This window comes from Lutra lutra, chromosome 4 (genome assembly GCF_902655055.1).
Source record: "Lutra lutra chromosome 4, mLutLut1.2, whole genome shotgun sequence".
In the NCBI taxonomy this organism is placed as follows: domain Eukaryota; kingdom Metazoa; phylum Chordata; class Mammalia; order Carnivora; family Mustelidae; genus Lutra; species Lutra lutra.
The window spans coordinates 1,255,428-1,281,802 of record NC_062281.1 but is presented as its reverse complement, the minus strand read 5'-3'; the positions used below and the strand labels follow the sequence as shown (position 1 = coordinate 1,281,802).

The 26,375-nt window shown below is 64.4% G+C and overlaps 2 protein-coding genes across 5 annotated transcripts; both read left to right on the top strand.

Annotated features, from left to right (window-relative positions):
• Positions 1-1,940: 1,940 nt before the first annotated feature.
• Positions 1,941-8,659, top strand: GLI4 (GLI family zinc finger 4). 4 transcript variants are annotated; one of them, XM_047728640.1, is made up of 4 exons: positions 1,941-2,064; positions 3,611-3,773; positions 6,783-6,899; positions 7,618-8,659. In XM_047728640.1, the coding sequence occupies exons 2-4, from the start codon at positions 3,650-3,652 to the stop codon at positions 8,529-8,531; spliced, it is 1,155 nt and encodes a 384-aa protein (XP_047584596.1). In that variant the 5' UTR covers positions 1,941-2,064; positions 3,611-3,649; the 3' UTR covers positions 8,532-8,659. The 4 variants fall into 4 exon arrangements, with proteins under 4 accessions (XP_047584596.1, XP_047584597.1, XP_047584598.1 ...); XM_047728641.1 differs by lacking the exon at positions 1,941-2,064 and adding an exon at positions 2,174-2,902; XM_047728642.1 differs by lacking the exons at positions 1,941-2,064; positions 3,611-3,773 and adding an exon at positions 4,774-5,204 and having other exon boundaries at positions 6,293-6,899.
• A 2,240-nt stretch (positions 8,660-10,899) lies between these two features.
• ZNF696 (zinc finger protein 696) lies at positions 10,900-25,376 on the top strand. The gene is made up of 5 exons (XM_047728800.1): positions 10,900-11,050; positions 11,291-11,309; positions 11,737-12,728; positions 21,058-21,165; positions 23,756-25,376. Exons 1-5 carry the CDS (start codon positions 10,900-10,902, stop codon positions 24,862-24,864), a joined length of 2,379 nt encoding a protein of 792 aa, XP_047584756.1. The 3' UTR covers positions 24,865-25,376.
• Positions 25,377-26,375: the final 999 nt, after the last annotated feature.

Genomic DNA, 26,375 nt, shown 5'->3' with positions numbered 1-26,375 from the left:
AGGGGATGTGGTAATGTCTGGAGACATTTGTGCTTGTCGCAACTGAAGGGAGGTGCTACTGGCATCTGCTGGGTGGGAGCGAGGAAGCCACTCAGCGCCCTGCAGAGCACCGGATGTCCAGTGGCTGAGGACCTGGCTAAGGATGGAACTCCAGGTCAGACCCAGAGTCAGGGACAGGCGGGGAGACACACAGGCAGGACAGAGAAGAGCAGAGCTGTTGGCTAGGGGAAGGCCAGGCAGCTCTGTACAGAAACCCAAACACTTGGTAGGAGTCTGTGGAAGCTGAGGAGCCTGGCTAATGGGCAGCTGGGGCTGGGTCCCCTGAAAGTGGGGCAGAGGCAGGCGGGACATCTGACTGGCTGGGAGTCTCCACACCAGTAATTACACACCCCCATCTCCCCAGCCTTGTAGGAAACAGGAGTGTGCTCCACCCCACTGAAGCTAACCCAGCAGGGCCACGCGCAGGCCAGCAAGGAGAGGGCGAGGGACAGACTGAGAAGGGGAACTGGGAGACCCCAGCTACCTCTGTGCATCGTGGGCCGCGTGTCCAAGACAGAACTTGGCTTGTGGCATTGCCCTGTCTCGAAGCAGGCTTTCAGTCAAACTCCAGCCTGAACCCCTAGTCGTCGTGCCCCACATCCCAGCAAGCAGCAGGTGCTGTCAGTTTGGTCCCCAACATGGGCCCTGCCCAGCCTACTCTCAACCTACACCATCTGTCCCTTCCTGCCTCCCTGCTGTCCCAAACTGCTGTTAAAATGCACAGCTGATCTCACACCCCGGCTCAGGACCCTCCGTGGCTCCCGGTGCATTTAAAATCCAGGCTCCTAATTGCGCCTTCAAGACTGCTTGTCCACCTTGTTTCATTCTCCCTTGGCCCACCACACTCCCAGCTTGCCTGGTTGCTGCAAGACCCTTGGCAACGCTCATGCCTCAGGACCTTGGCACATGCTCTTTCTTCTGCTTTGAATACTCTTCCCTCTAGCCTTTGTGTGACTAGCTTGCCCCACTCTCCTCTTCCCTTCCTCTGGTGTCACTGCCTTAGTGAGCCGTCCTTGGACCACTAAGCTCTTGGGAGCTTCCTCCAAGTTCTTACCGGGGCTGTGGTGCCGGTGTGTTTGCCCATGTGCGGTCTGCTCTCTCCCACACGCTGGAATGGCAGCTCCATTGAGTGAGGGAGCTAGCCTGTTCCCAACGTACCCCTGCTCCTGGCCCAGGGCCTGGCATGAGGTCAGGCAGAGGGGAGCAGCGGGCGGTTCTTCCAGAACCTGCAGGGCTGGGAGTCTAAGGTGCGGGCGAGTGAGGCAGCTGCGGCAGGAGGCTGCCCTGTCTGCAGGTTTTAACCCTCCGGGGATCAGCGGCTCGGGGCTGCCGCTGCCTGTTTGCCAGCGCTCACCCCGAGTCCTTCACTTGTCCCCGATGCCCCAGCTTCTCTGCCGGCCCGGCACCCGCCTGGGACCAGATGCCGGGATTCTTGGGTTTGGGCTCCCTCCCTGCGCCTGGGCATCCCCGCAGCCTGGAGCTCCCTGGCTGGTCCTCCCTGGCTGTCCTCGTACTGTCCACCCGCCCGGCCGGAGGGCCAGCGTCCCCCGCGCCGGGTGAGTTCGCGGAGCCGTGCCGGCTGTCCGCTTTGCTCTAAGGCCGGACTCCTGCTGCCCTCTCCCTGGGGCCGGAGAGGCGGGGCCGCAGAAGCGACGGGGCGCGCGTGCAGGAGGCGCTCCGCGGTGAGGGGTCGGGAGAGCCTGCGGCCGCCCCTCCGACGCGCCGGAGCTCGGGAACACTTGGCGGGGCGCGGCCCGGAGGGCGGTTGAGACACCCCGTAAAGAAGAGAACCTGGCGGCGACTGACGGCGGCCAGCGGGACCCCGCGAGGGCGACCGCGCGGCACTGACGACGCCCTGGGCGCAGCGGCTCCTCGGGACTCGAGGCCCGCCCGCCGCGCCCGCCCCCGCCACGGAGGCGGCGTCCTCCCGCGCCCAGAGCGTCCCGGAAGTGCGCGCGGGCGGGCCGGGGCGGGGCCTGGGCGCACTTCCGGCCGGCGCGCGGGCGGCCGCCTCCCGCTCGGAAGGTGAGTGGGCGCCGGGCGGCGGCGGCGGTGGCGGCTGCGGGGGTGCCCGGCCGGTCCGCGCTCGCGCGTCGTCCCCGCGGGCCCCACCCCGGCCGCACCCCGCGCCGCCGTGACCTCGGCCCGGGCCCGGCCTGGGGGCGCGGGGGCGCGCCCCGCCGCTCCGGGGCGCAGAGGAGGCCTCCGCGGGGTGCGGGCCGCAGCGGGCGCACCTGCCCCCGGCCAGCGCGGGCGTCCGTGTGCGGGGCGCCTCCCCACGCGCCGGGCACCGCGGGGACGGAGCCGGCGCGGTGCCCACTTTGCAGGTGGGACGCGGAGGCTCAGAGAAGTCCGCGGCCGGGGGCGTGAGCGCCGGACCTCGGCCGGGCAGCCTGCGCCCTGCCGCCCAGCGCCCCGAGATCGGGCGCTTCCCCGCGGGGCTCAGGCTCCGGGCCAGGAGGAGAGGGGGCGGGAAGGCCTGCTCTTGGCCGGGGCGCGTCTGTCCCTCCGCCCGCCCCCGCCTGCAGCAGTGTGCGGTGCAGTCTGCGCCCGGAGCCCGTGCCGGCGGCCGGGTGGGCGCCACCCCCGCGCGGACAGCCGGGGCGGGGAGCGTGCCCCTTCCCTGAGAAGTCCGGGAGAGCGGACCGAGTAACTTGAGCTGGACGTAGGAGGTGGAGGGCCCGCGCCCAGACGTCCTGACTGCGACCCCACCCTGCGTCCACCTGGGTCCACTTCCCTGAGTGTCCGCGACCCTTCCCGTCGTTAGGGAGTGCGGTGTGCCGAGATGGCCCAGGCGCTGGCCAGGAGCCCCGCGGCGGCTGCCTCCCCACGTCCTTGAAGCAGACACTGTTAGCGGCCGTTGGTTAGTGTCCTGTAACCCGTGTCCTTGTCACACCCCAGTAAGGAGCCTCGCTTCCCCACAGTGCGGAAGGAAACCCTTCTCCCCCGGCACCAAACCATTCTTGCAAACCAAATTAAAGCAGGTACCTTGGACCTCAGAGGCGGCGCAGAGCCCTGTGGGCTGCCCGTGTGGTCTCCAGACCCCACAGAGCCCCGGAGGCTGCCGGCTGGAGACCACACGGGCAGCCCACAGGGCTCTGCGCCGCCTCTGAGGTCTGCGGGGTCCGAGGACGGCGGTGCTCCTCTCAGGAACTGTCTTGTTGAGATTTAATCTGGAACGTTTATGCTTCAGCGGGCGGAGTGCGCCTTCTCACCCTTCTCCGGGGCGGCAGCCCCCAGCAGCGCTGAGGGAAGTTCTGCGGGGAGATCCCACGTGCTTTAAGCTCTGGGCTGGGAGAGCGTTCCAGACCAATGCTCGATGAGCGCTTGAGCTAGGTCCCTGCAGGTGTGCTGGTGCTGTCCACGTGATGTGATGTGGCAGAGTAAACATACCAGGGGCACAGCTGATCTCATCCCAGGCCCCACGTGGCCTCCCTGGCATCCTTGTTCCTGTCCCCACCCCATGAAGGAGCCCCCAGCTCCCTCGAGGCTGACGGGTAGCTGGCATTGCGCCCACCCTCCACTCGTCCCTCTGACCCCCCTCATCCTGCCATGGTTTTCATTTCCCCAGGTCCCAGGTGTGCATACCTTCAGCAGGCCTTGGGGAAGAATGGCGACCCTGGGGGACAGTCAGGAGCCCCCTCGTGTCCCGTCCCCGGTCAATCTTGCGTCACCAGGGACACCTGGAACCTGCCAGCGCGAGGCCCAGCTTCACCTCCACGGTCATGAACACGGTACTCACCCTGCGCTGCACTCCCTCCGCCTCCCTGCACCGTCCGCCCGCCCCGCACCACTGGCACTGCCTGCTGGAAACAAGGCAGCTCACCGGGTGCTGGGGTTCCTGCACCCTCGCGCTTGGGTCATGCCAGGGGCATCCATGGCGGAGGCCAGAGACTGAGCCTTGTGAGCGATGGCTCCCTGTAGTCCCCTGGGACTGGGTTTGGGGGATTGGGGAAGAGCAGCCTCAGGGGTAGGGTCCTGTGTCCTGCCCTCTCCCTTTATGAGCCTCTGTTCCCACCCCAAGAAAATAGCACCCAGAGTTCTGGGCAGGCTGGTTTGGGTTGGGGGCCCCCCAGGACCTGCAGGGATGGAGCTGCTGGCCTGTCCCACCCTCCTGGCAGGGTCTCAGGATGTCAGAGGCGTGGAAGTAGCCAGTGACTGGTGGGGGCCAGAGGCGGAGAGGATGTCCAAGCACATGGCGTGGGGTGCCCCTGGGTCTTGCTCACACTCAGCCATCAGGAAGCCACAGGGGCTCTGCCCGTGCCCCACATGCCACGGGAGGCCTGGCCTCAGTTCTCACAGCTGAGGACACCACGAACTGATGACCGCCAGGTCAAGGGCTTGGGTGTGTCTCATCCCACTCTTGGCATTACAGGAAGTGACGTGATGACGGTGGAGATGCGCCAGCTCTGTGCCGAGGACTCCATGCGGGCTGTGTTGGAGCCCAGTGACCGCCCTCTCCGGGGCATTAGCAGATGAGGACAGTGAGGCCCACAGGGGTCACACAGGGCTAGGGGACGTGGGATTCACCCCCCAGCTCAGTCCAGGATCGGACCAGGAGCGGTTCCTAACCTGTGCTGCGCCTGGCTCGGGGATGGCCCCTCGCCTCCCGCCCGTCCCAGTGGTGGCCAGGCTGGCGGTGGGGGCGGAGCTGGGTGCTGCGGGAAGAAGCCCATAGTCCGCAGGCCTGCACAGGCGCAGCTGCCTCTCCCTGCACGGTGCTTTCAGGCCTGTCCCCCACGCAGTCAGGATTACGGGGCCCACTCTTCCCCTCCAGTTTCTCACGTCACCTCTCACAACAGCCTGGCAAGGTAGGACCCGCTGTACCCGTGTTGCTGACAGGGACATGGAAACCCAGATGTGAGCCAGTGGAGGCCGGTAGGACTCTGAACACATCAGTGGGACTCAAGCCTGGGCCCTCAAGCCCACCTCCCCCGACTGTGCCCAGCAGGCTGGGGCTCAGGGCTCATGTCTGCTAATTGGCAGGACGTAGGACCGGGAAGGGACTGTCCTGGAAGACATGCTGACCAAGCCAGTCTTGCTGGATGTGAAGACTGGTGCCCGGGATGCAGGTCCTCCCGCCCCAGCAGAGTGGGGCTGCCCCTGATCCAGCGAGAGCCTGGAGGCCGGGCTGCACTCCCTGAGTCACAGCCAAGTGCCCTCAGGTGCCCAGGGGTCTTGCCCAGTGAGAAGGGGTGTGGACAGCAGCTTCAGCACTCCGTGTACTGTTCCGAAGTGGGCGGGGGGCAGGGTGTTCCTGCCAGGAGAACAACTAAGACTGACCCTAAGGAAGAGAGGCATGGGGCCTCCGGCAGGCTGTGAAGGAGGAGGTGTGGCTGGAGGGTGGGGGAGCCCAGGGAGGTCCAAGGGGCCAGAGGGAGGAGAGCAGTGCAACAGAAAGAGCCGGGCCGCACGATCGAGCTGCTCTCCGGGGCAGAGACTGCCCCTCGCCATCTCTGGACCTCATTTCCCTTGCTGGTGGGTTCCTCGGTGCCATGTGGTCCACCCATGCCCTCAGAGGAAAGACCCCAGCATCTCAGGAACCTGCCTAGGGCCCTCCAGCCAGTGAGACCAGGACTTCGGAGCCCCAGCCTCCCTGCTCCCAGACCAGAGTGGGTGGCGCAGGCCGGAAAGAGCACTGGGGGTGGGGCCTGCCCTGGGAAACCTGGGGTCCCCGTGCCTGCGCCAGGGCTGGGTCCCACAGTGTCCCACGCCGCCTGACAAGAGCCAGTCTCCGGAGCGGCCGGACGCGGTGCGGAGCGGCGGGAAGGGGCAGAGGGCACCCTTGAGCGGGGCACGTGTCCTTTGAGTGGGCTGCGCATGAAACCAGTCCAAAGAGCTGGCAGCCACTTGTCCCGAGCCTCCAGAGCAGGGAGCTGGGCAGGTGGGGTGTGGGACAGGACAGAGGCATTGGGAGCCAGGGCTCTGTGGGGCTGGCCAAGGGGCCTGGCACGAAGCTATGCCCGCCAGAGCCCCAGCTTCCAGAATGAGTTCTGGAAGGCATGGTCTGGAGCCCTGGGGCAGGACGGGCAGCCCGTGGGCAATGGCAGGTGACGGAGAAGGATGTGCCTCCTCCACGCCCCCACCCCCATACCCACAGCCCGGAGGTGGGGAGGGACCTTGTGGCCAGGGCAGCGCCCCCTGCCCCCAAGCAGGGGCAGACTTTCCAGATAGGGTTCCCAGCCTTGGCACTGAGACCTGAACTCCGGCTGTTCCCCACCCCAACTCTCTTCTCCCTGTGTTCACGTCTCAGTGTGGACTTGTGCCGTTTTACAAACAAGGAGTGCCCCTTCCAGCCAGAAAAGTTTGCCCCTGTCCTCTTGGCCCCAGAACTCCTTGGTGTCCACAAGAGCCCCAGGCCTGGGGCCTCCACAGAGGCGAAGCACTGTGTCACAGCAACCCCCCGCCCCATCGCCCAGAGGTGCCCAGGGCCTTTGGAGGTGGTGGTGAGCGACTTGGGGGCTGGGAGAGGGCAACGTGTGAAGGCTGCAGCCCAGAAAGGCCCATGTTCCCAGGACTGCCCCACACTCCAGAGCAGCCAAGCAGTGCCAGAGGGTCCCTCGCTCTCAGGGAAGGAGTGTCCCATGGCTGCGCCTGTCTCCCCTTGTGGCTCTTGGGGAGCATCAGCCCCGTGGGCCCCCCAGGAGGGCAAGGAGCAGGTGGCATTCTACAGGCAGCTGAGCAAGGCCTGGGCTAGGTTGGAAAGGAGGGGGAGATGAGCCCCCATCCCCCTTTGCCCCCAGACTCCCCTGGCTGCAGCCTGGAGGCGCTCTCCCAGCCACTGCAGGAGGAGGAGCCGTCCGGCCTGGATCTCCAAGATGTGGAGGAGGTCCAGATCGCCAGAGACACCTGCAGGCCAGGTGAGTGAGCAGAAACCCCGTCTGGCCCTGCCCGAGTGCATGTCCCATGGCTGCCGCGTGCCGGGCTCTCCGCAGCACCCCTGCATCGGGCACGACCACTGCCAGGACACCAGCTCATTTGTCCCTGCCTCAGTGCTCACTTTTGTCCTGGAGATGACCCCTACCCAGTTCAGTCCCAGTCTGTCACTGACATTTCCCCAGGCTGTGAGTGCAGCGCAGACCCCTTCCCTGAACCCCAGAGCCGTGGCCAGCCAGCATCTGCTGCTCAGTGGCACTCCGCAGCCAGGGAGTCATCTGGGTCCTACCCATCGTGTGGTGCCCTGGGCCTCCACTAGTCTCCTAGTTAAGCTCTGGTTCCCATCCCCTCCCCCTACAGCCTGGCGGGGCGGCACTGATCCCACCCCTTGCCACACGCACACCCTCACACCACCCCATGGAAGCCCTGGGAGCCGACCCTCCACACACACAGTGTTAGGAGGGGAGCAGCGGGCCAGGGCAGGAGACGGTGGCCACCCAGACTCCATCCTGTTCCCGGCAGTGCCCTGAAGTGGCCCCATCCCTGCCGGGAGCCCAAGCGGCCCCTTTTGGAGCAGGGGGCATGGTCCAGGTGGGTCGGCCGTCACCCCGGTCCCCAGCAGCTAGAGCTGCAGAGCCGGGGTGCGGCGGGGGAGGCCCATGCCTGAGGGGGTGCCATCTGCCCCTCCATGTCTCTTTTCAGACTCGGAGGCAGAGCCGGAGCAGGCCCCGTCATCCCCCCACCCCCACCACCCTGAAGCCCGGGCGGACCAGGCCGGGGGGGCACTGAGGACCTTTTCCCGTAGACCCCGGTGTGGGGGCCGCTTTGGGCAGGAGTCCAGCTTGGAGCGGCCCGTGGGCCAGCCGTTGGGGACCGCGCCTTGCTCCCAGAAGAGGGGCCCGTGGCGCGTGACGCTGCTGTCGCAGGGAGCCCCTGGGGCGGTGGGGGAGCCCGAGCGGCCCGGTGAGCTTGAGGGCGGCCGGGGGTCGGGGCCCGGGGTCCGGCAGGGCGGCCCGCGGGGCGGGAAGCCTCACCGCTGCGAGGCCTGCGGCAAGAGCTTCAAGTACCGGTCGCTGCTGCTCAAGCACCAGCGCATCCACACGGGCGAGAAGCCGTACGCGTGCCACGAGTGCGGGAAGCGCTTCCGCGGCTGGTCAGGCTTCATCCAGCACCACCGCATCCACACGGGCGAGAAGCCGTATGAGTGCGGCCAGTGCGGCCGCGCCTTCAGCCACAGCTCGCATTTCACGCAGCACCTGCGGATCCACAACGGCGAGAAGCCCTACAAGTGCGGCGAGTGCGGCCAGGCCTTCAGCCAGAGCTCCAACCTGGTGCGGCACCAGCGGCTGCACACGGGCGAGAAGCCGTACGCCTGCAGCCAGTGCGGCAAGGCCTTCATCTGGAGCTCGGTGCTCATCGAGCACCAGCGCATCCACACCGGCGAGAAGCCCTACGAGTGCGCCGAGTGCGGGAAGGCCTTCCGGGGCCGCTCCCACTTCTTCCGCCACCTGCGGACCCACACGGGCGAGAAGCCCTTCGCCTGCGGCGCCTGCGGCAAGGCCTTCGGCCAGAGCTCCCAGCTCATCCAGCACCAGAGGGTGCACTACCGGGAGTAGCGGGCCGGCGGCCGCGGCAGGAGGGGCCGGGTGGGGGGAGGTTGTGGAGAGAGGGCTCCCGCTCCCCCCTCGCGCCGCGCCGCTATCCCCACACGCCCAGCGGCCCAAATAAATTCTTTTTAACTGATGGAAGTAGGAGTTGCTGCTGCCTGTGTCGGGAGAGGTGTGGCTGGCTTTGGTCTGCAGGGGCCCCTGCCGGGAGGCCTCCTGACTTAACCTGGACCCATAGCCGGGTGTTTCCAGGTGCAGAGAGCCCAAGTGGGGCAGGCGAGGTCAAGTGGTGGCTGCCCAAGGCAAGGGCCCTCCTGTCCCTTACCTTGAGCCGTGTGCGAAGTGGCCCAGGCTTCATAGCTGCCTCCAGCCCCCAGAAAAGATGGGGTTGGGGGGGGAACGGGATGTTTGCCTCCTGGCAGGCATACACCTCTGCAGCTGTGGTCCGGCCTTGGCTTTGGCCTTCCTCAGACCTGGCCTGCAGCTCTGACTTCAGCCTGAAGTACCCGAAAGAGCTCAGCTTGGTGGAGAAGCCTGCGTGTTCCCCGCCCCACCTGCTCCCTCCTGAACACTTCAAGGACCCCGCCCCACACTGAGGAGCTGCTCAGCCCCTCCCATGGCTGCAACTCCAAGCTGGGCCTCCCCAGTTCCAAGCCCAAGGGCCTCTGCCTGGACCACTTTACCTCTCTGGGCCACGCTCCCAAGGCGCCATGGCCACCAAGCACTTTGGACTCCTCACCATGTGCCCCCACTCAGGGTAAGAGCAGGTGTAGGGGAGAGGAGTAGAGGTCAGGGTCAGGCAGTTTCTGGACCCCAGCTTTGAGGCTCCAGACACCTTCTGAGTCATCTTTGCTGGCCTGAAATAGAAGGGAAAGCTGCCTTCTTCCCCCAGTACGGCAAGGGTCATGTGGGACCTCGGTGTTCCAACAACCCTGCACACACAGCCCCCAGGGCTTCACGGGGAGCGGGGGTGACAGCCTGTGCACTGGAAGAGTCACCCCACCACCTCTGTGCCCAGGCTGCACTCGGATGCTGGTACCGTGACCAGACCTGGTAGGCAACCACCAAGAGCGGAACCTGGAGGTCCTCCACACTGCCCTAGACTGTCCCTAGACGCCAGTACCCCACGCACCTCTCTATAAGGACTGGGTGGGGCGGGGCCTGCACAGGTCAGACTGGACCTTTTTGTTCTATTCAGCCCTTCAACTGATTGAATGCGGCCCACCCACATACGAGAGGGAGCCCCTTTCAGCCTGCTAACTGAAATGTTCATCTCCAGAAACAGCTTCACAGACAAACTAGAATAATGTTTGACCAAATGTCTAAGCGCCCCATGGCTTGGTCAAGTTGACACATACAATTCACAACCACAAGCAAGGATAAGAATTGTCCTTAATGCATAGGGTCCGCCTAATTCCTGCGGCTACAGAGGGCCTCTCGCCGTGACAGAGAGCAGCCCCAGACCCGCCTCCTTCTATAGGGGCGAGGAGTCTTCTGAAGCTCAGGCAGCTTGGAAACATCCGGACGTGCGTGACGAAGCTTTGCACGCTGAAAAAAACAGCCGCAGGTTGGAGAGTGCCAGAGAGGACGGTCCCCCGGGGCCGCCGGGCGGGAGGCGCCGCAGAAGGAGCGCATCCCTCCCTCCCCGGGCGCCGCCCGCTCCGTCTGGCGCTCCTAGTGGCTGAGCCTCGCAAGGCGGCACCAGCCAGAGAAGCGGCGTTCGTGGGGCCTGGCGCGGGTGGGGAGAGGGACGGCGGGGGGACGGGAGGCCAGCGGGGAGCGCGGGTGGAGGTGAGGGACAAAACTTAAAGTCTGGTGACACTAGCATCTGAGTGTTATTCACAAGAGAAATGCTAAAGGCTGCAGTTTAGTCCGTGCTCAGGTGGCCTCAAGCGACACTTTGCGGGAAATCCTCACCCACGTGCAATCCCCCTGCTGTTCCTGGGCCTCAGACACGCGGCCACAGGGCAGACCGGCGCCCAATCAGGGCTGGAACCCGCAGTGCGCTCAAGAGACGAGGTGGATGTGCTGGCCGGGAGGGCACAGGCTGGAGCGCCGCGCACTGGAGCGTTTTGGGGTGGTGGGGTGAAGACCTCAGGACCGTCATGAACGCGCCAGCGGCCAGCGCGAGCTCAGGCTAGGTTCAACATCAGAGATTCACACCGGAAAGGAGCCAGTGAGTGGACCAGACATGGCGAAGCCTTTGGTAGGGGACAGTCGGTCGGGGATCAGAATTGATGTGCAGAGACACCCTCTGAATGTGGCGAATGTGGAGAAGCGCGCTGGCTGATAGCAGAGTCAGGGAGGGGACCGTGGATGCCGGGCTCAGGGACAGGCAGCAGTCATCTGCACCGGAGGGAACCGTGTCGCTGTCACCATGCGGGATACGACCATCACTCAACACTTCTGGCGTCAGAAATACCAGCGAGAGGACCCGCCACACCCCTGCAGCGCGCTGCCACTGCGGAGCCTTCAGGCAAAGACCTCGTGCCCCAAACACAGCACCGTTATGAGGGAAGCAGCAGGAGGTGACACTCTACTTCCCTCGTGTTCCCCCGACACCACAGCCGGGGCCCTCGCTGCAAAGGGCTGTGTGCCACACCCCCACGCTGAGCCCAGCTCGCCTTGGTTGCAGGAAACCAGAGCTGTCTCCTGCCCCTGCTGCAGGCCCCACCAAGACGCCCAAGAGAGGGAGGCTTCTCTACAGTCTGTTCGGCAGTGGACACATTTCAGGCACTCTCCCCAGCCTCGCCCTCCCTGTTGTTCAGGTTGTACCTCCGCCTTGGGGTAGCTCCATACACCCCTGTCTTGGCCTTGGAGGTCTCATGCTGCGCTCAACGAATTCTTCTCAGGCACCGCCCCCCCCCCCCAAGACCCCTTACTTTGTCTTTTCCTGAATCTTATTTCACGGGATGTGAGCACCCAGTGAGGGGCCACCAGGTTACACTGGCCGGGGAACGTGCTGGAAAACAGCTCGCCAGGCCTGGTGTAAAGCAGGGAATCTGGGTTTTCTCCCAACACCCCCAGGGACAGTGACAGCGCTCCAGCTTGGGACCCTCTGGTCTCACGCGCCCTCAAAGGAGGAGCACCTGTGCGGGCAGGTTGGGCTCAGACCCTGCCTGGCCCGGCCACTGGGACTGCCCGGCACACAGCCCGGCCAGCTGTCCCAGCCGGGGCCTCCGTTCTAAGCACCCGACTCCCTCGCTGGCCGCAGGGCTCTTGGACTGGCCGTAGCGGTGCACGCGGTGCACTCGCCCCAGTCCGAGTCCAGGCTGCAGCGATGCCGGCCTCGCCAGGCCTTGCCCGCGGCCCTTCCTGCCCGGATCACTCCAAACCCCGCAGACCCGGGGGTCTCCACTCAGACGCTGGCCTCCCGAAGCCCCTCCTACGGCCTTCCGGGCCCTACACGCCAGGTGCCCCGGCTCATCGCCTCCGCGACCGCTGCCGGGAGGCTCCGGCGCCCCGGCAGCCCCGCACCTCGGACAGCTCCCGGCTCGCGTGCCCGCCTCAGGCTCTCTGGCGCCCCCGCGCGGGTCCCCGGGGCAGGTCTCCGAGCTTCCTGGGGGGCCCGGAAGTGCCGGCGGCGCGGGGCGGGACTTCCTGTGGGCGCGGCGCGCGCCTGCGATTCCGCCGGCTGGGGTCGCGGCCTCCTGCGGCCTTGCGTCCTGTGGCCGCCGGGGCCCGCCGGGGCCAGGGCGGCTGGAGCTGCGGGAGGGAGCCGAGGAGGGGCGGCGGCGCGGGCGTCCCCGCTCCGGGGCCCCCTGACTGCTGCTTCGCCGCGGCCCCGGCCTGACGCGCGCGTCCCCACGGCTCGGGCTTGCGGGGCGGTGCCGGCGGCCCGGGGCCCTCGTCGCCCTTCCGGGGGATCCCCGCGCCCCCGACGACGGCAGGAAGCCGAGGCTGCGAGGAGACTCGCAGGAAGCGGGGCTCGCGGGAAGCCGGGCGGGGCCCCAGACGGAGAGCCGCGGTCCGCGCCGCACGGGGACCTCCGAGGGGACAGCTGCCCACGTGTGCCCGCGGACTCCCGGCCCTTTCCTGGGTCTCAGGCAGGGGATGTCCTCTGTCCAGACCCTCCCGCGCCGGCCTGGGAGGCGGGTGCTGTGACCCCGGCCCAGGGCCTCCCGGCCGGCCACCCCGCCTCGTGTGTGCAGCAGCCCTGTAGGCCGCCGTCCCTCGCTCAGCGCACGGGACCCTCCAGCTGCCCCGGTGAGCACCCCCGGCTCGCAGGGCCGCAGCCAGCCCGCAGAGGGTCGGCGGTGAGCCACACCTGGAACAGATGGAGGGACAAGGGGCAGATCGCTTCCCTGGACCGCGACCCACTCGTCCGCCCGGCAGCACCCTCCGCCGGTCCCGTCCGGGAGAGGGCACCAGGCGATGGAGCAGGAGGGGCCACACTTCACATCTCTGAAAGGCCTGGACACTGTCCACAGTCCCTATCCTTGAACGGCCCTCAAGCGTCTTTAAAATCCTTGGAAGTGTGTTCGTGGATTCGGGTTTTCCCTTGCGGGCCTCTCCTGAGCCTGAGCCTGTCCATGTTGTCGCCGCGGGGCCACCTCACGGTTTCCTGGCCCCCGAACTTGGAGAGCTTCCCCAAGCTGCATGGCTGCTGTGGGACACAGGAGACGGAATTTTCCCGAGATGGAGTGGTTAACATTTTTAATTTCTTCATCAGCGTGTAATTTAACATACTTAAAACTCCCCCACCTTCAGTGTCCTGTCCCTGGGGCCTGGCCTCAGATCGCCGGCCTCACCTGAGCATGCAGCGCCACTCGCGCGCCCCCTCAGACGGGCCCCCTAGGCAGCGACCCGCGGCTCCGGGTCAGCGCCTGCCCGCAGACGGTCCAGCCAGACCTGTCAGAGGTGGGGCTTCCCAGGCTGAGCCGCAGGGCTCCCCTCGCGGCTCGCCATTCTTCATGATCTTGATCTGCATGCTTTTGGCGGTTTGAGGGAAAGAAGTCAGTAAAAAGCAGTTATCTTTGACCGGAAGTTCTAGTTTATTTTTCGGAAAGGTAAGCAGATCCTACATATTTTCAGCGACATTGCTCTGTCGCACTAGCACCGAGCCAGCCTGAGGCACACGAAACACAAGCTGCAGGGGCATCTTTCCAGTCCGACACAGGGCGCGGAGACCCTCCTGCGGGGACCCCAGGGCGGCCGGCCAGGGCCAGGAGCAGGCTCAGTGCAGTGGTGCAAGCCAGCGCTCTGTCCCGCCTCCCCGCTGCTGTGAGACGACGCTACACCAGCCAACTTGCAGCTTGCGGGCTCTCCTCCCCCTACCCCTGCAGGAACCCACAGTCCCAGCTCCTGAGCCTCCCAGGTGAGGTGCATCCATGAGGAGGCCAGACCCCCAGGGGGTTAAGCTGCACTCCTCATATGTGGGATGAGGACGGTCCAGGGGCACACTGCCAGCCCTTTCCCGTGTCCCCACACGTCACAGCTTTCCTGCCACCCGGCCCTGGGCCCTTCTTAGCCTGCCTCTGGCCTGGCCTACCCCTGCTCCCAACACACCCCTTCCTACCTGGAGTATCTGTCCTTGCTGCCTTTTAATCCCTCACCCCGGCTCTAAGAAGACCCAAGTCTCTCCACGCTGTGGCTTGGAGTCTGATGACATTTGCATGTGCCCCACAAGGAGGAGCAGATTCTGCCGGAAATCCTGGCAGAGACAGACCCCCAGGGTGTGTGTGAAGAGGAGAGGGGGTGGGCAGAGCTCCCAAGGCCTCACCACTGGGCCAAGGACCTGCTGGGTCCTGCAGAAGCCATGGGGTGCCCAGGGGCTGGTGGGGCTGCCCCCAAGGAAGACGGGAACCATGACACGAGCCAGGAGGCAAAGGCAGCCTTACCTGAGCCTGGTGACCCACCAGGAAACTGGACAGGTGGGAGACACCGTAGTTGTGGCCCCGGCTAGAGGGGACACTAAGAATCCAGTAGGTGTGGGGAGACCCAGTGGGCCAAGCCAGCAATCACCCTGGCGGAGTCCCGCAAGGTCACCCGGCGCGGGGCCCTCGTGCTCCAGCCTTGGAAGCTTCCCGGCTGGGAGCAGCCTCCCGAGGGCGCTGGGGGCTGGAGGGGTTTTGGCCACCGGCCGGACACTGTGAAGCAGGGGCGCAGGCCCACGCGCGCGAAGCCGTGCGAGCCCGGGAGAGCCTCGTGCACAGCTCGCCCTTCACGCCGCACCCGCGGCCCCACAGCGGCAAGCGACCCGGTGCGCGCCCGGGCGCGGACGCGCCTCCCGCCGCTGCCGGCCCCTGATCCAGCGCCGTCGGTCCTCAGAGCCCAGGAAGCCCGGCGGCCGCGCCAGACGCGGGGGTGCGCCCTCACCCCGGGCCAGGCTAGCCGGGCCCTACCGGCGGGAGACCCAGCGGCCTGCCGTGGACAGACTCGCGGGGAAGCGCAGGACCCGAGGGCGGCGCGGACCCCGCACGGCAGCCCCGGACCGAAGCTCCCGCCCAGCTTTCCTGCGGCTGTCGGGCGCCGACGGTCTTTCCATTGCCAAAGGGCTCTTACGAAGGGTTACTACGCAAATCGTCCGTCCTGTCCGGCCCCTCACTTAGTTTGCGGGCTCCTGGTCCGGGTCCTTGCCCCGCGACACGGACTCGTCCGCTCCCTGGCAGCTCGTCCCGGGCCGTCGGGGGGGCAGCTGGGAGGGGGCAGGGTCGCGCAGCCCTTCCCGTCTCAGTGCTGGGATCGCGGGCTCGGGGCGGGGGGACTGTCCTGCAGCACCGAGGGGGCGGGGCCGGCGGCCTGGGGAGAGCCTGCGCCGGGGGCGGGGCCGGGGTCCAGCAGGTGGTGGGAGCCAAGGCTGGGGAGCGGAGGCGGGACTTGTCGCTGGGAACACCGCTTGTGGGAGGAGCCGCCCGCCACAATACCCGAGGTATTCCCTGGAATGCGGAGGGAAAACTCTCTCCTTCGAGATCATCCTTTTAAAATGTCTTAATTTTTACGTGTTTTTTATTGTTAGAAATAAGTAGTGCAGCGTGTGGTGGGCGTTTGCGGATGCCGGCGGCCGGGAAAAGCCTCGGCACACGAGGTGCGGGGGCTGGATGGGCGGGCTGCCCTTGGGGATTGTCGAACCGGAGAGGCTCCAGAGGAGGCCGGGGCCTGGCCGGAGAGGCCGAGGAGGACGGGGTGGGCTGCAGGGTCCTGAGGAAGCTCTGGGCCTGGCAGCCTGTGATCTCCATTCTGCCCTCTTCACACTGGGATTGTGAAACTTCTTTTGGGCCAGAAGAGTAACTATCCTGGGGTGGGGGGGGGGGGGTTCAGATGGCCTGGGCTCATTCCCTCCTGGCCCCACTGCTGGCCACCAGCCAGGGCTGTCCTCTGTGGTCTTGGCCCTCATCTTTTCCCTCAGGTCACAGCAGGATGACACACCCTAGTCCCCATGAACCTGGCTGCACCTACAGCTTGCGATAAAAGGGAACCACGACGAGCCAGCAGGCTTTCTCCAAATTCTTTCTGCCCTCTGCCTAGTGACCAGCAGTGTTTTGTCAGCCTGGGCCGGGAACGACAAGACCGAAGGAGCAGAGCCCGCCAGCTGGTTTCCAGCTGGTTTCCAGCCACAGAGACTGGGTCCTGGTGTCTCAGTACCAAAGCAGCCAGGATTATCCTGACTCGGTGAGGCTGTCACTTCCTTTACCCATGTGCCAGCTCCTTCCTCGGGAAACCCCCACTTTCTCCTCTGCAAAGTAGTGTCTCTCTCTCAGGGACCTTACTACCAGAAGGAGTGACAGACACAGTGAGGGGCTACAGACAGGCTGCACCAGCAGAGGGACAGACCCCATGTACAGCAGGGGCTGCAGACCAGTCGGCGAGACTCTGGCCCTGCCCTCCTCAGCAGGTGTCCAGCCTGGCTGACACCTCTCTGCTGCTCCAGGCACCTGCCCGGTCTTGGGGGCCCAGGGCCTGGATGCTCGAAGTCAAGCGGACCACTGCCAAGGCAACAGTGTGAGCAACAGGAACTCCTCAGCAGCGTCTGGGGCGCCCCCAGGCTGGGAAGGACTGGGGGCGGCCCATAGGGGCAAGCACTGCTCCAGCAACCCAGGGAATCCAGGTTTCCTGGCGGGGACCAGAACCTTGCTCTGCCCGTCTCCCTGTGCCCTTCCCACCTCTCATCCCTCCAGTGCCCCGCGTGGCCTGGGGCTCCAAAACGATCTAGGGGAACAGAGGGAGAGGAGTGCTCCCCAGAAGGCAAGGCATGCTCTTGCCAGAATGTATGAGGGAAGGGGTCCTGAACAGAAGCAAGTAATAGGTCCCTCGGATCCCCCCCGCCGGAACCTGCTGGAAAAGAAAAATAACGCGCAGGCCAGGATGGGGTCACCGCTCTAGCCAGCAAAAAGAAAGCCCTCTCCTGCCTCCTGGTTGTCAAAGCAGTTCCCGCAAGACAGGAAGTGGACCCCAACCCATTTTTTTATATTATAGAGGCAAAATATTTTGTAGAAAATTTGGGAAACGGAGATAAACAGATGTCACAGTAGTCCTGTGTGGCAGAAATGTACTCTTCAAATTTGTTTTTATCTACACAGATCCTTTTCTCCCAGACCTTTTTAAATGCTTTGCAAACACCAAGTGCGTTGGTTTCCTAATGCCTTTGTGTGTGCTTCCTACACTCGGGTGTTCTACGGAGCCACAGGACAGTCCCTGCCCCCAGCTCTGCCTGTGTCCACTGCTGTCACTGCGGTGCATTCCCTCCCATCTAGCGGCCATATCCTGCCTCCGGCTGCCACGTGTCCTCACGGTTCCTACTGTCATCAGCTCCCCCGCCTTGCTCCTCAAGGATGGCTTACTAGTTGCAAAGGGAGGAGAGGAACCACACAGTGGGAAACCCAGACAACACTTGGACCATGTAATCAAAATGATCCCTAGCTAGTGACCAGCTGACAGACGCAGTGGACACCTCACTGCGGTCCCCGCTCTGGCAGTGTAGGACCCGTGTTTGGTAAGGAGGAAAGGGAACGAGTCTGTGGACAGTGCCGGTGGAGCTTCCCAGGCTGGGAAGCAGAAGGAGCAAAGGCTGAGAGAAAGGCAGGAGCAGGCCTGGCAGGTTCAGGGAATGACAGCAGGTCCCATGGTTGGGAGATGGAGAGGTGGTGCTGGACATGCTGGGGTGACAGGCCAGCGCCAGGCTGATGAAGGTGAGGGCGCGCTGGGCACAGCAGATGGCATGGAGTTCCTAGCTCCTGGAGAGCCAGAGCCCTCCATGGCCGCCACTGCTGGCCCAGCCCAGCTATGACAATCCCCTTCTTCCTGCCTGGCACCAGGAGCCACTCACCACCTGTGCTTCTGTTTGGTGAGTGGGGTTAAGGACACAGGGCAGACACTAGTGCATAAGACTTTTGTAGAAGCTTGTAGAGAGGATCACCGTCAGGGAGCAGGTGAACATTTCCAGGGGCCCTCCGTGCTCTGGGGTTTCCGTCTGAAGGAGGAGGCTGAAGGGAGGTCACAGAAGTCACTGACAGGAAAGCTCCCGGCGCACGGAGAGACAACTGTATGGTGCCTTAGGGACATGCTGTTCGAGACCCAAGCCCCATGATGCACACGTGTGGAAGATGCTGTGAAGGTTTCTCAGCAGTGATGAAACATGAGAGCGTCCACTGTGTTGAGAAACCCCGGAATGCAGTGCCCATGGGAAAGCCCGCATCCCGGCCGATGAGGGGCCAGACGCCAGGGAACTCCCAACTCCCACCCTCAGGACCTGAATCCCGCTAACATCCCAGCCTGGAGGCAGACGCTACCCCTTGGAGCCTCAGGAGAGACCCGGTCCCCACCCACACCTTCAGGGCACCCTGGGACAGACCCAAACCCAGACGTGGCTGGGCTGGGCCCGACTCCCTGACCCAAACAAATGGAGATCGTAAAGGTAGGGAAGCTAAAGGAACATCATTTTTTCTTAATTTATTTTCTTAAAGACTGAGAGAGAGAGAGAGAGAGAGAGAGAGATCACAGAGGGGGAAGGGTCAGAGGGAGACGCGGCCTCCCCGCTGAGCCGGGAGCCGATGCGGGGCTCGATCCTGGGACTCCAGAATCACGACCCGAGCCAGAGACAGTCGCTCCACTGACTGGGCCCCCCGGGCGCCCCCAGAGTGCGGTTTCCCCGCTAGGCGCGAGCACACGGGCCTCCGAACGGCCGACGCTTGTTCCCGCCGCAAGCGGCAGCCAGACGGTCCTCACCGAGCCCTGTCCCCCGCGCACACGCCCGCACACAGCCGGAGGGGCCAGATCCCGGCCGCGTCCCAGCGAGCGGCGGACCGGCCCGGGCCGGCATCAAGCCCCTGCCGCCTCCCCCCCCGCCTCGGGCAGGGCCGCACCCGGGCCCCAGGCCACGCGGGGCTCACGCCCCCCCGAGTCCGCCAGAGCTGCGGCTGCCCTCGTCGCCCGCCACGAAACGTCCCCACCCGCTCCGCTCGCGCCCGACGTCGGCCCCCGCGAAGCCCAGCGTCCGCACGGCGGGTCCTCGGCCCCCAGTGCGCGGGTGCGGAAGGTCGGCGGGGAGGCCCAGCGGGCGCAGGAGGGTCCGGCTGCCGAGCGGGGGCCGCGCGCCCGGAGGGGGAGGGGGCGGCTGCGGCCTCCCTCCCCGCCGCGGGTGCTCGCGGCCCCTGGCCCAGGGAGCTTTCCCCACACCCTGCCCGGCCCCGCTGCTCCCCCGCCCCCCGCCCACGGCCCCCGGACTCGGCCCACCCCTCCCCCACCCCTGCCGGCCCGCACGGCCTTCGTCCGCTCCTTCGTTCATCCCGCGGCCCCCGACCCCACCCGGGCCTGGCTGGAGGCGAGGGAGGAAAGACTTGGGAGGGTCGCGGCTCTGGGAGGCCGGCAGGCCGCAGCGGGGCGGCGGTGGGGTCCGTGAAGACGCGGCGACCGGAGCCAGCGCCCGGGCCGCCAAGCTGGGGAGCCGACCCAGGGAGCAGCGAGGTGCACGGCCCTCCTGCGGCCTAGAGCGTCACCGGAAGTGCCCGCGCCGCGGCCGCCCGGGCAGCCGGGTACATAGTCCTCCCGGCGCCTAGAGCGTCACCGGAAGTGCCCGCGCCGCGGCCGCCCGGGCAGCCGGGTACATAGTCCTCCCGGCGCCTAGAGCGTCACCGGAAGTGCCGCGCCACCGCGCGGGGGACGGCGGCGGTTCCGGGGAGCCGAGGGGCTGCAGGTGAGTGGCGGCGTCCGGCTGCGGGCCCCCCCCCCGGAGCGGGGACCTGGGGCTCGGGCGCGGACGTGTGTGCTTATGCGGGGCGCTCGCTTCGGCAGAGCTGCACGTGCGCCGTGGGGAGTGACAGCCGGAGGGGAGTCGCGCCCTGAGCAGCGAGCTGGCGTGGGGACGGCTCCCTCCGACGGTGTGACAGCCGGGACCAGCCCCCGACCGGTGCGGCGGCCCCGGACAGCCCCGCCCCCACCCAAGCCAGTGGGACGGCCTCAGGGGACCCCGACCGGTGGGACGGCGGCGGGGACGGCGCCCCTGGTCCCGGGTGGTCGCCGGGGGCCGCTGCGTCCCCCGCGGCTCCGGCCCTTTCCGGCCCAGATTTTCGTTGAAACGAGGCCCTCGGCTTGCTCGGCGGCACCTTGGAGGCGCAGCGTCCGTGTGGGTCGCGCTCCCAGCGCCGCGGTGTGTGGGGTCGCTCCCCGCAGGTGTTACTTACCGTCCCGAAGAGTAGGAACGTGGTGTTTCTGTTTGAAGATTTTACTGATTTGCCAGAGAAAAAGAAACGGGGCAGCGGCGGGCAGAGGGGAAGCAGGCTCCCCGCCGAGCAGGGAGCCGGTCGGGCCGGACCATAGGACCCGCGATCGTGCCTGACCGCAGCCGGAGGCAGGCCGTTACCCGACCGAAGCGCCCGGGCGCCCTGCGTCACCGTCCTCCGCTGCGAATCAGGGGTCGGACGAGGAACTTCCGTCCAACACGGCGCTGGCCACCTGCCAGCTCTTCCGGGGGTCACGTGGTGACTTCACCCGCTCGCCCTGGTTTCCCACCAGTGTGTCGTGCTCCTCACGGAGCAAGGCCGTGATCCTGTGTTAGAAACAGGCCACCGACCCCCGCCCCCGCCCCAGGTTCTTTCCTTCTCTCGTGTCCGCACTGGACTTCCTCGTGTGCTCGCATCTGCCAGGCGGTGCCTTCGGTGTTGAGCGCGGTGGGGTCATCCTCAGGCCAGACCTGCACCGGTAATTTCCTGTTTCCCTGGTTTCGTAATTTTATGATCAGATCTTTATAATTACCAAGAAAAGCCGTACACCCCTAGATGTGTCTCCAGACACCTGAGGACTGACCAGCGGGCGCTGGGCTTGTTCCCCGCGAAGCAGGAGCAGGACCAGGCTGGCAGCTAGCCCCGGGCTGCCGCTTCCAGCTGTGCTCTCAGCCCGCCCGGGCAGGGCTCAGGGACGCCAGCGTGGTCCAGACGGCGTTCCCACACTGCACCCTATGGAGCCCTAGCTAGTGGGGTGTCTGTTTAGTCATGACTTCGAGTTCTCATGGCAGACACAGGCCCGTGCGGTCCCCAGCAGTGGCTCTGCGCTCACCCCACCTCCTCTGTCACTTTCTCCCCTTGTCTTCTCTCTTACCCAGGCAGGGATCCCCACTCCTGGTGCTTCTGTAAGGCACGGCAAGGAGAGCCCCCAGGCCTGGGTCTCCAGAACACCACGGAGAGGGCTACCCTGATGGACACACACACAGGTGAGGGGTGGGCAGCAAGGTGGGGTTAGGGAGGAGGGAACAGCTTAGGAATCAGGGCTCCCAGAGCCCACCTGTCTGGCTGCTAGGGGATGTAGCTGGGTTTGGGCAGCGCTTCCCTGTCCCTTTCTTTGCCTAACACAGCTCCCACCCCTACTGCCTGCCGTCCTCGCCACTCCATGTTCCATCCCCTTGCTCTCGTGGCCACACTCTGCACCCCTCTTCTCTGCCCCTCTCCTGCCTGGAGACTTCTGAGAACGAGACTGTTAATTCTGGCCCCATTTCTCAGGGCCCGGCTAGCCTGGGCTCAGACTAGGAGGCCCAGAAGAGTATGGAGAGAAAACCTGGCTAGCCTCCCATCCACAGCCCTCCCAGGCTCCAGGCCCCCCTCTGTTCTGAAGGTTTAAGGCCTTGATTACGGGCTGTCGAAGCTGAGGACTCCTGTCCCGCTTACCGTTGTCACTGCGGCCTGGGACAAGCAGTGCCTGGGACGATGGCCGACCCCCGTGCAGCACGGACACTCACGCTGCCGCAGGCTCTCCCACCTCCCGGCTCCGGTGCAGCGTGCTCGGCAGCGGGAGCCTGGCTGGAGTAGACCCTGGCCCACAGAACGTACTGCAGACCCCCTTCCCACACACCTGCACCCGTTCTCCCTGGAAGCCAGAGAACCCCTGTGTCAGGTGATTCAGCCGCCCTGTGTCCACGAACACACGCTCGTCCCTTCTTTGGGTCCTGCCATGAAGCTGCCCTTCAAGTCCTGGGCTTGCCCAGCCTACCTTGTCTGACCTTCATCCTGGCCAGATCTGTCCCAACGGGGCTCTTCACTGTCCTGCGGTTTTGGACCAAGTAACGGTTTTAGCAAATGTCAACATACACAGAGTGACGAAGAAACAGGTCACAACAAAGCGCACGTTTATAAAGGGAATAGGACCACCGTGTCCTGGTTGCTGGTCCCAAGCACATGTCCTGGGGTCTGTGGCCTGAAAGCAGGGTGCAGGGGAGCGTGAGACCGGTGGTAGGGCTGATGGGGCTGGTGCACGTCAGTCGGGAGACCAGCAGCTTTGGCCAGGGCACTGAGTGTCTTGGTTCGAAACCAAGTTCTAACCTTTTGGGAAGACTTCCCTCCACCAGGGTTTCTCAGCCTTGGCACTGGACATCCTGGGATGGAAGACTTCTCGTGTCCTCCCAGGTGTCCTGGGCATTCTAGAATAGTCAGCATCCCTGGCCTCCACCCACAGAAGACCAGGACCACCTCTCACAGTTGTGACAACCAGAGATGGTTCCCACGGGCACAACTGCCCCAGTTGGGAACAAGGCCTCCAAGTTTAGGGCTCCTCAGGGCACCCTGGGAGCTCATCACTGAGAGGATCCCCCCTCCACACCCACACGCACACACAGGGCTGCCTGCTGGGGGCTGGGATGGCCTCAGGAGGCAGGACCCAAGGCCTGACCCACTGGAACTGGAAAGGGTGTATGTGCCCCCCCCCCCCCGCTTTTAATTCTGAATAATTCTTCCTTCAAAACCAGTGCCTCTGAGTTGTTTTCTTGAACTTCTAAGTCTGCCAAACCTCACGACCAGACTGGGCCTTCCTAGAGGGCCTCCTGTTTCTTGGCCCTGTGCCTGGGGTCTCTCCCCATCTCCAGGTGCTCAGGTGGACAGCCCCCTAGCTAGTTAGTTAGTTAGGAAGTTGATGGAAAGCGGCTGTGGGTGCCTGCCCGCTCCACCGCCCCGGGGAATCCTGGCCTTGCCCCGCCCCTGCCCCCCCACGCAGGAGCCTCTATCACCTGGGCGGGCTCAGTCCTCGACAGGTGCCCTGTTACAGCGGTGCAGGCACAGCCCCCTTGGTACCCCTAGAAAGTGCCCTGGGGGCCCTCCTACCGAGCTACCTGCGAGGAACCATCCTTGTCTCACCTCCCGGGCCCGCAGGCCCTGCAAACGTGGCAGGAACTACCTGGCATTCTGTCCTGCGGCCACATCCCTACAGCCATTTGTCTTCATGGGCGTGTGGTCTGTGCCCGGGAGACAGCAGGGCCAGGGGCAACCAGCAGCCTCCCCACCGAGCAGCCAGGCCCGGGAGGCCCCGCAGTCCAGCCCGCGGCTCCGGACGCTATTGCTTGCTCTTGCCACGGATTGGTCTCTGAGGAAGGATTCTCTTACTTGCCTGGACCAGAGACCTTTGAGTTTGGTGGGTCGTGGGGAGGTGTCAAGGACAGAGTTGTTGGGGGGTCCAGAGCTGGGGAAGTGAGCTGGGGCGAGGACCCGTGCCTCCTGGTACCTCTGCCTCGGTGTTCCTCTGGCCGTGTTCTTTGCCTTCCAGGCCATACAGCAGAGCCAGCGGCACCCAAGGCCCGGGCTTCTGTCTCCTGCTCTCCTGAGCCTGAAGGGAGAGGCTCAGGCCACCCTGGAGTCCCAGCGGAGGGACCACAGGCATTGGGGAGAGCTGGGCAGACGTGGCGCCGGTGTCTGCCACACACCGTTACTGTCAGCTCTGCCCATACCCCGGTGGCCACCACCCTGTCCACGCCCATGCAGCTGAGTGCCCTCAGAGCTTCCTTAGGCCTCCAGTCACTCGCCTCTGACCCTCTTTTCCAGCTTCCCTGGCACAGGCGGCAGGTGGCAGCCAGGCTTCCTGCTGGGCTCCTTCAGTGGCCGAGCAAGGGGCTCAGAGTGCCAAGCCGACGCCAACGCAGGAGGCTTTGGAAGAAGAAGAGCCTCGCCAGGGAGAGAGAGAGCTGGGCCCGTTACAGGGGCCTCCCTGGGCCCTGGGACTTCTGGACGGCTGTGGGAATGAGGAGGCCGGAGACAGGCCTAGAGATTCCCTGAGGGTACCAGTTGTTCCTGCCAAACCTGGAGGGCAGTGTGGTCTGCACGGCAGAGTGTCCCCGTCAGAAGCCTCCCCAAACGCTCGCTCTGCCGCAAGCAGGAGGGGCCCCTGCAAAGGGCGGCCTTATCAGTGTGGCACCTGTGACCGGAGCTTCAAGTGCTATTCAGACGTGGTGAAGCACCAGAGCATTCACTCCGGAGAGAAGCCGTACGCGTGCAGCGACTGCGGGAAGGCCTTCATCCACAGCTCGCACGTGGTCCGGCACCAGCGCACCCACCACGGGGAGAAGCCCTACGTCTGCACGGAGTGTGGGAGAGCCTTCAGCCAGAGCTTCAACCTTGTCCGGCACCAGCGAACTCACACGGGAGAGAAGCCGTACGGATGTGCTGAGTGCGGCAAGTCCTTTGGTCAGCGGTCAGACGCCGCCAAGCACCAGAGGACACACACGGGCGAGAGGCCGTACGCGTGCAGCGAGTGCGGGAAGGCCTTCCTGCACAGCTCCAATGTGGCTCGGCACCAGCGCACCCACCATGGGGAGAGCCCCTACGAATGTCAGGAGTGCGGCCAGGCCTTCAGCCAGAGCTCCAACCTCCTGCAGCACCGGCGAGTGCACACGGGCGAGAAGCCCTACGCCTGCCCGGAGTGCGGCCGCGCCTTCAGCCGGAGCTCCTTCCTCAGTGAGCACCAGCGCATCCACACCGGGGAGAAGCCATACGCCTGCGGGGAGTGTGGCCGCGCCTTCAGAGCCCTGTCGGGCTTCTTCCGGCACCGGCAGGTCCACACGGGGGAGAAGCCTTTCCACTGCACCAAGTGCGGCCGTGCCTTCCGCCTGAGCTCACACCTGATCCAGCACCAGCGCGTCCATGGCACAGACTGAGCCTGCAAATGGGCCAGGATGCAGTGGGTGCAGCACCCATGAAACTCTGGCTGTGCCTGGAGGGCTGTGTCCCTCATCCCACCTGCATGAGGAGGATGAGGGAGCAGCCCAGCGCTTTAAGTTCTTGCCCATGGGGAAGCCCCTAGTGTGTCCTCTGCTCCCTGGCTGGCGGTCAGAGGAGAAGGAGTCCAAGGAAGGCTGGTTTAATAGCAGGGAACAAAGGCTTTCCCGAAGGAGGGCAATCTGACGAGGACACGTGTCCCCTGAGACTGATTTCGTATCGGTAGCACTTGCTGACGTGTGATTCACGTTTGCATACTGCATAGATCTTAAGGGCTGGGTTTATGAGACTTGACAAATACAACCTGTTTTGACCTTTAGAACCACTGTGCTCTCAAGATAACAGACTGTCTCCATTGTCCCCTTAGCCTCAGAAGCACCCAGTGATATCATTTCTGTGGCTCGTTTTGCTCGTTCTAGAACCTTATGTAAATAGAATGATTTCACATATACTTTTTAATGTCTGGCTTCTTTTCCTCTGCTTAACGTTTTTGAGATTTATCTCTCAGTGGTTCTTTGTTTTGCTTTATTGTGTTCTTAGTTCCATGGCGGTTTTTAAAAGGCAAGAGTCCCTTTCTATTTTGTGTCAAAGCTCTGAGTTTATGTCTGTGTCTCTCCGTCCGAGTAGGAGCTCCTGTAGCCAGAACTGATTGAACACAGCCCTCAATTCAGAGTATGCCAGAACAGAACATACTCCACCAAAGGGTGTCTGTGAAGTCTCTCGGGAAGGGTGTAAGAGATGCCCCACAGAGACCACAGGCTGGGCCAGAGGAGGAGAGGACACAGATCTGCTGTGTTTTCACACCGTTTCAGAGAATGCCACTTGCAGAGCTCTGCTCGGCCTCTTAAAGGCAGTACAAGGAAAGGAAGTTTAAGATATTTGTACTTTTTTTTTTTTTTAATTTAAATTTTACTAAGTTAACATATGGTTCAGTATTGGTTTCTGGAGTAGAATTCAGTGAGTCAAGATATTTGTACTTTTGGGGCACCTGGGTGGCTCAGTTGGTGGAAAGGGGAAGGAAAGGAAAGGAAAAGAAAGATATTTGTGCTTTCTGCAGATGTTTCCTAGGCACACACTTGTCCAGGCTCTGTGCACTGTTCTGGGAGAGACAAAACCAGCCTGACACATGTACTCAGGGACTCTACAGGTTAGAGGGTGACCCAGACAAGGAAAGCCTCTCTGTAGCACCCAGTGAAAAGCCCAGGAACAGCAGTACCTCCAGAGCACCAAGAGCACAGACGATCGGGGCAAGAGAAAGACATTGGGAAGAGTTCCCACGAGGGCTGATTCCAGAGCCCATTCTTCAAAAGATTTCATCAACAGATGGGCTCAGTGTCATGTACAAAGCAGAGGTCAGGGTGCACTCGGGGGTGTGAAAGGGTACGAGACATGTGCACACTTGTGGAACCTTGGAATCTGCAGTCAGAGAAGGCAGAAAGTAAAACTCAAG

Coding starts and splice junctions, on each gene's coding strand:
- GLI4 (XM_047728640.1), top strand. CDS start 3,650: ATGGCGACCCTGGGGGACAGTCAGGAGCCCCCTCGTGTCCCGTCCCCG. Junction 3,774..6,782: donor CCTCCACGGTCATGAACACG/GTACTCACCCTG, acceptor CTTTGCCCCCAG/ACTCCCCTGGCTGCAGCCTG. Junction 6,900..7,617: donor CAGAGACACCTGCAGGCCAG/GTGAGTGAGCAG, acceptor GTCTCTTTTCAG/ACTCGGAGGCAGAGCCGGAG.
- ZNF696 (XM_047728800.1), top strand. CDS start 10,900: ATGCGGGATACGACCATCACTCAACACTTCTGGCGTCAGAAATACCAG. Junction 12,729..21,057: donor GGGACCCTCCAGCTGCCCCG/GTGAGCACCCCC, acceptor TCTCTTACCCAG/GCAGGGATCCCCACTCCTGG. Junction 21,166..23,755: donor CCTGATGGACACACACACAG/GTGAGGGGTGGG, acceptor CCTCTTTTCCAG/CTTCCCTGGCACAGGCGGCA.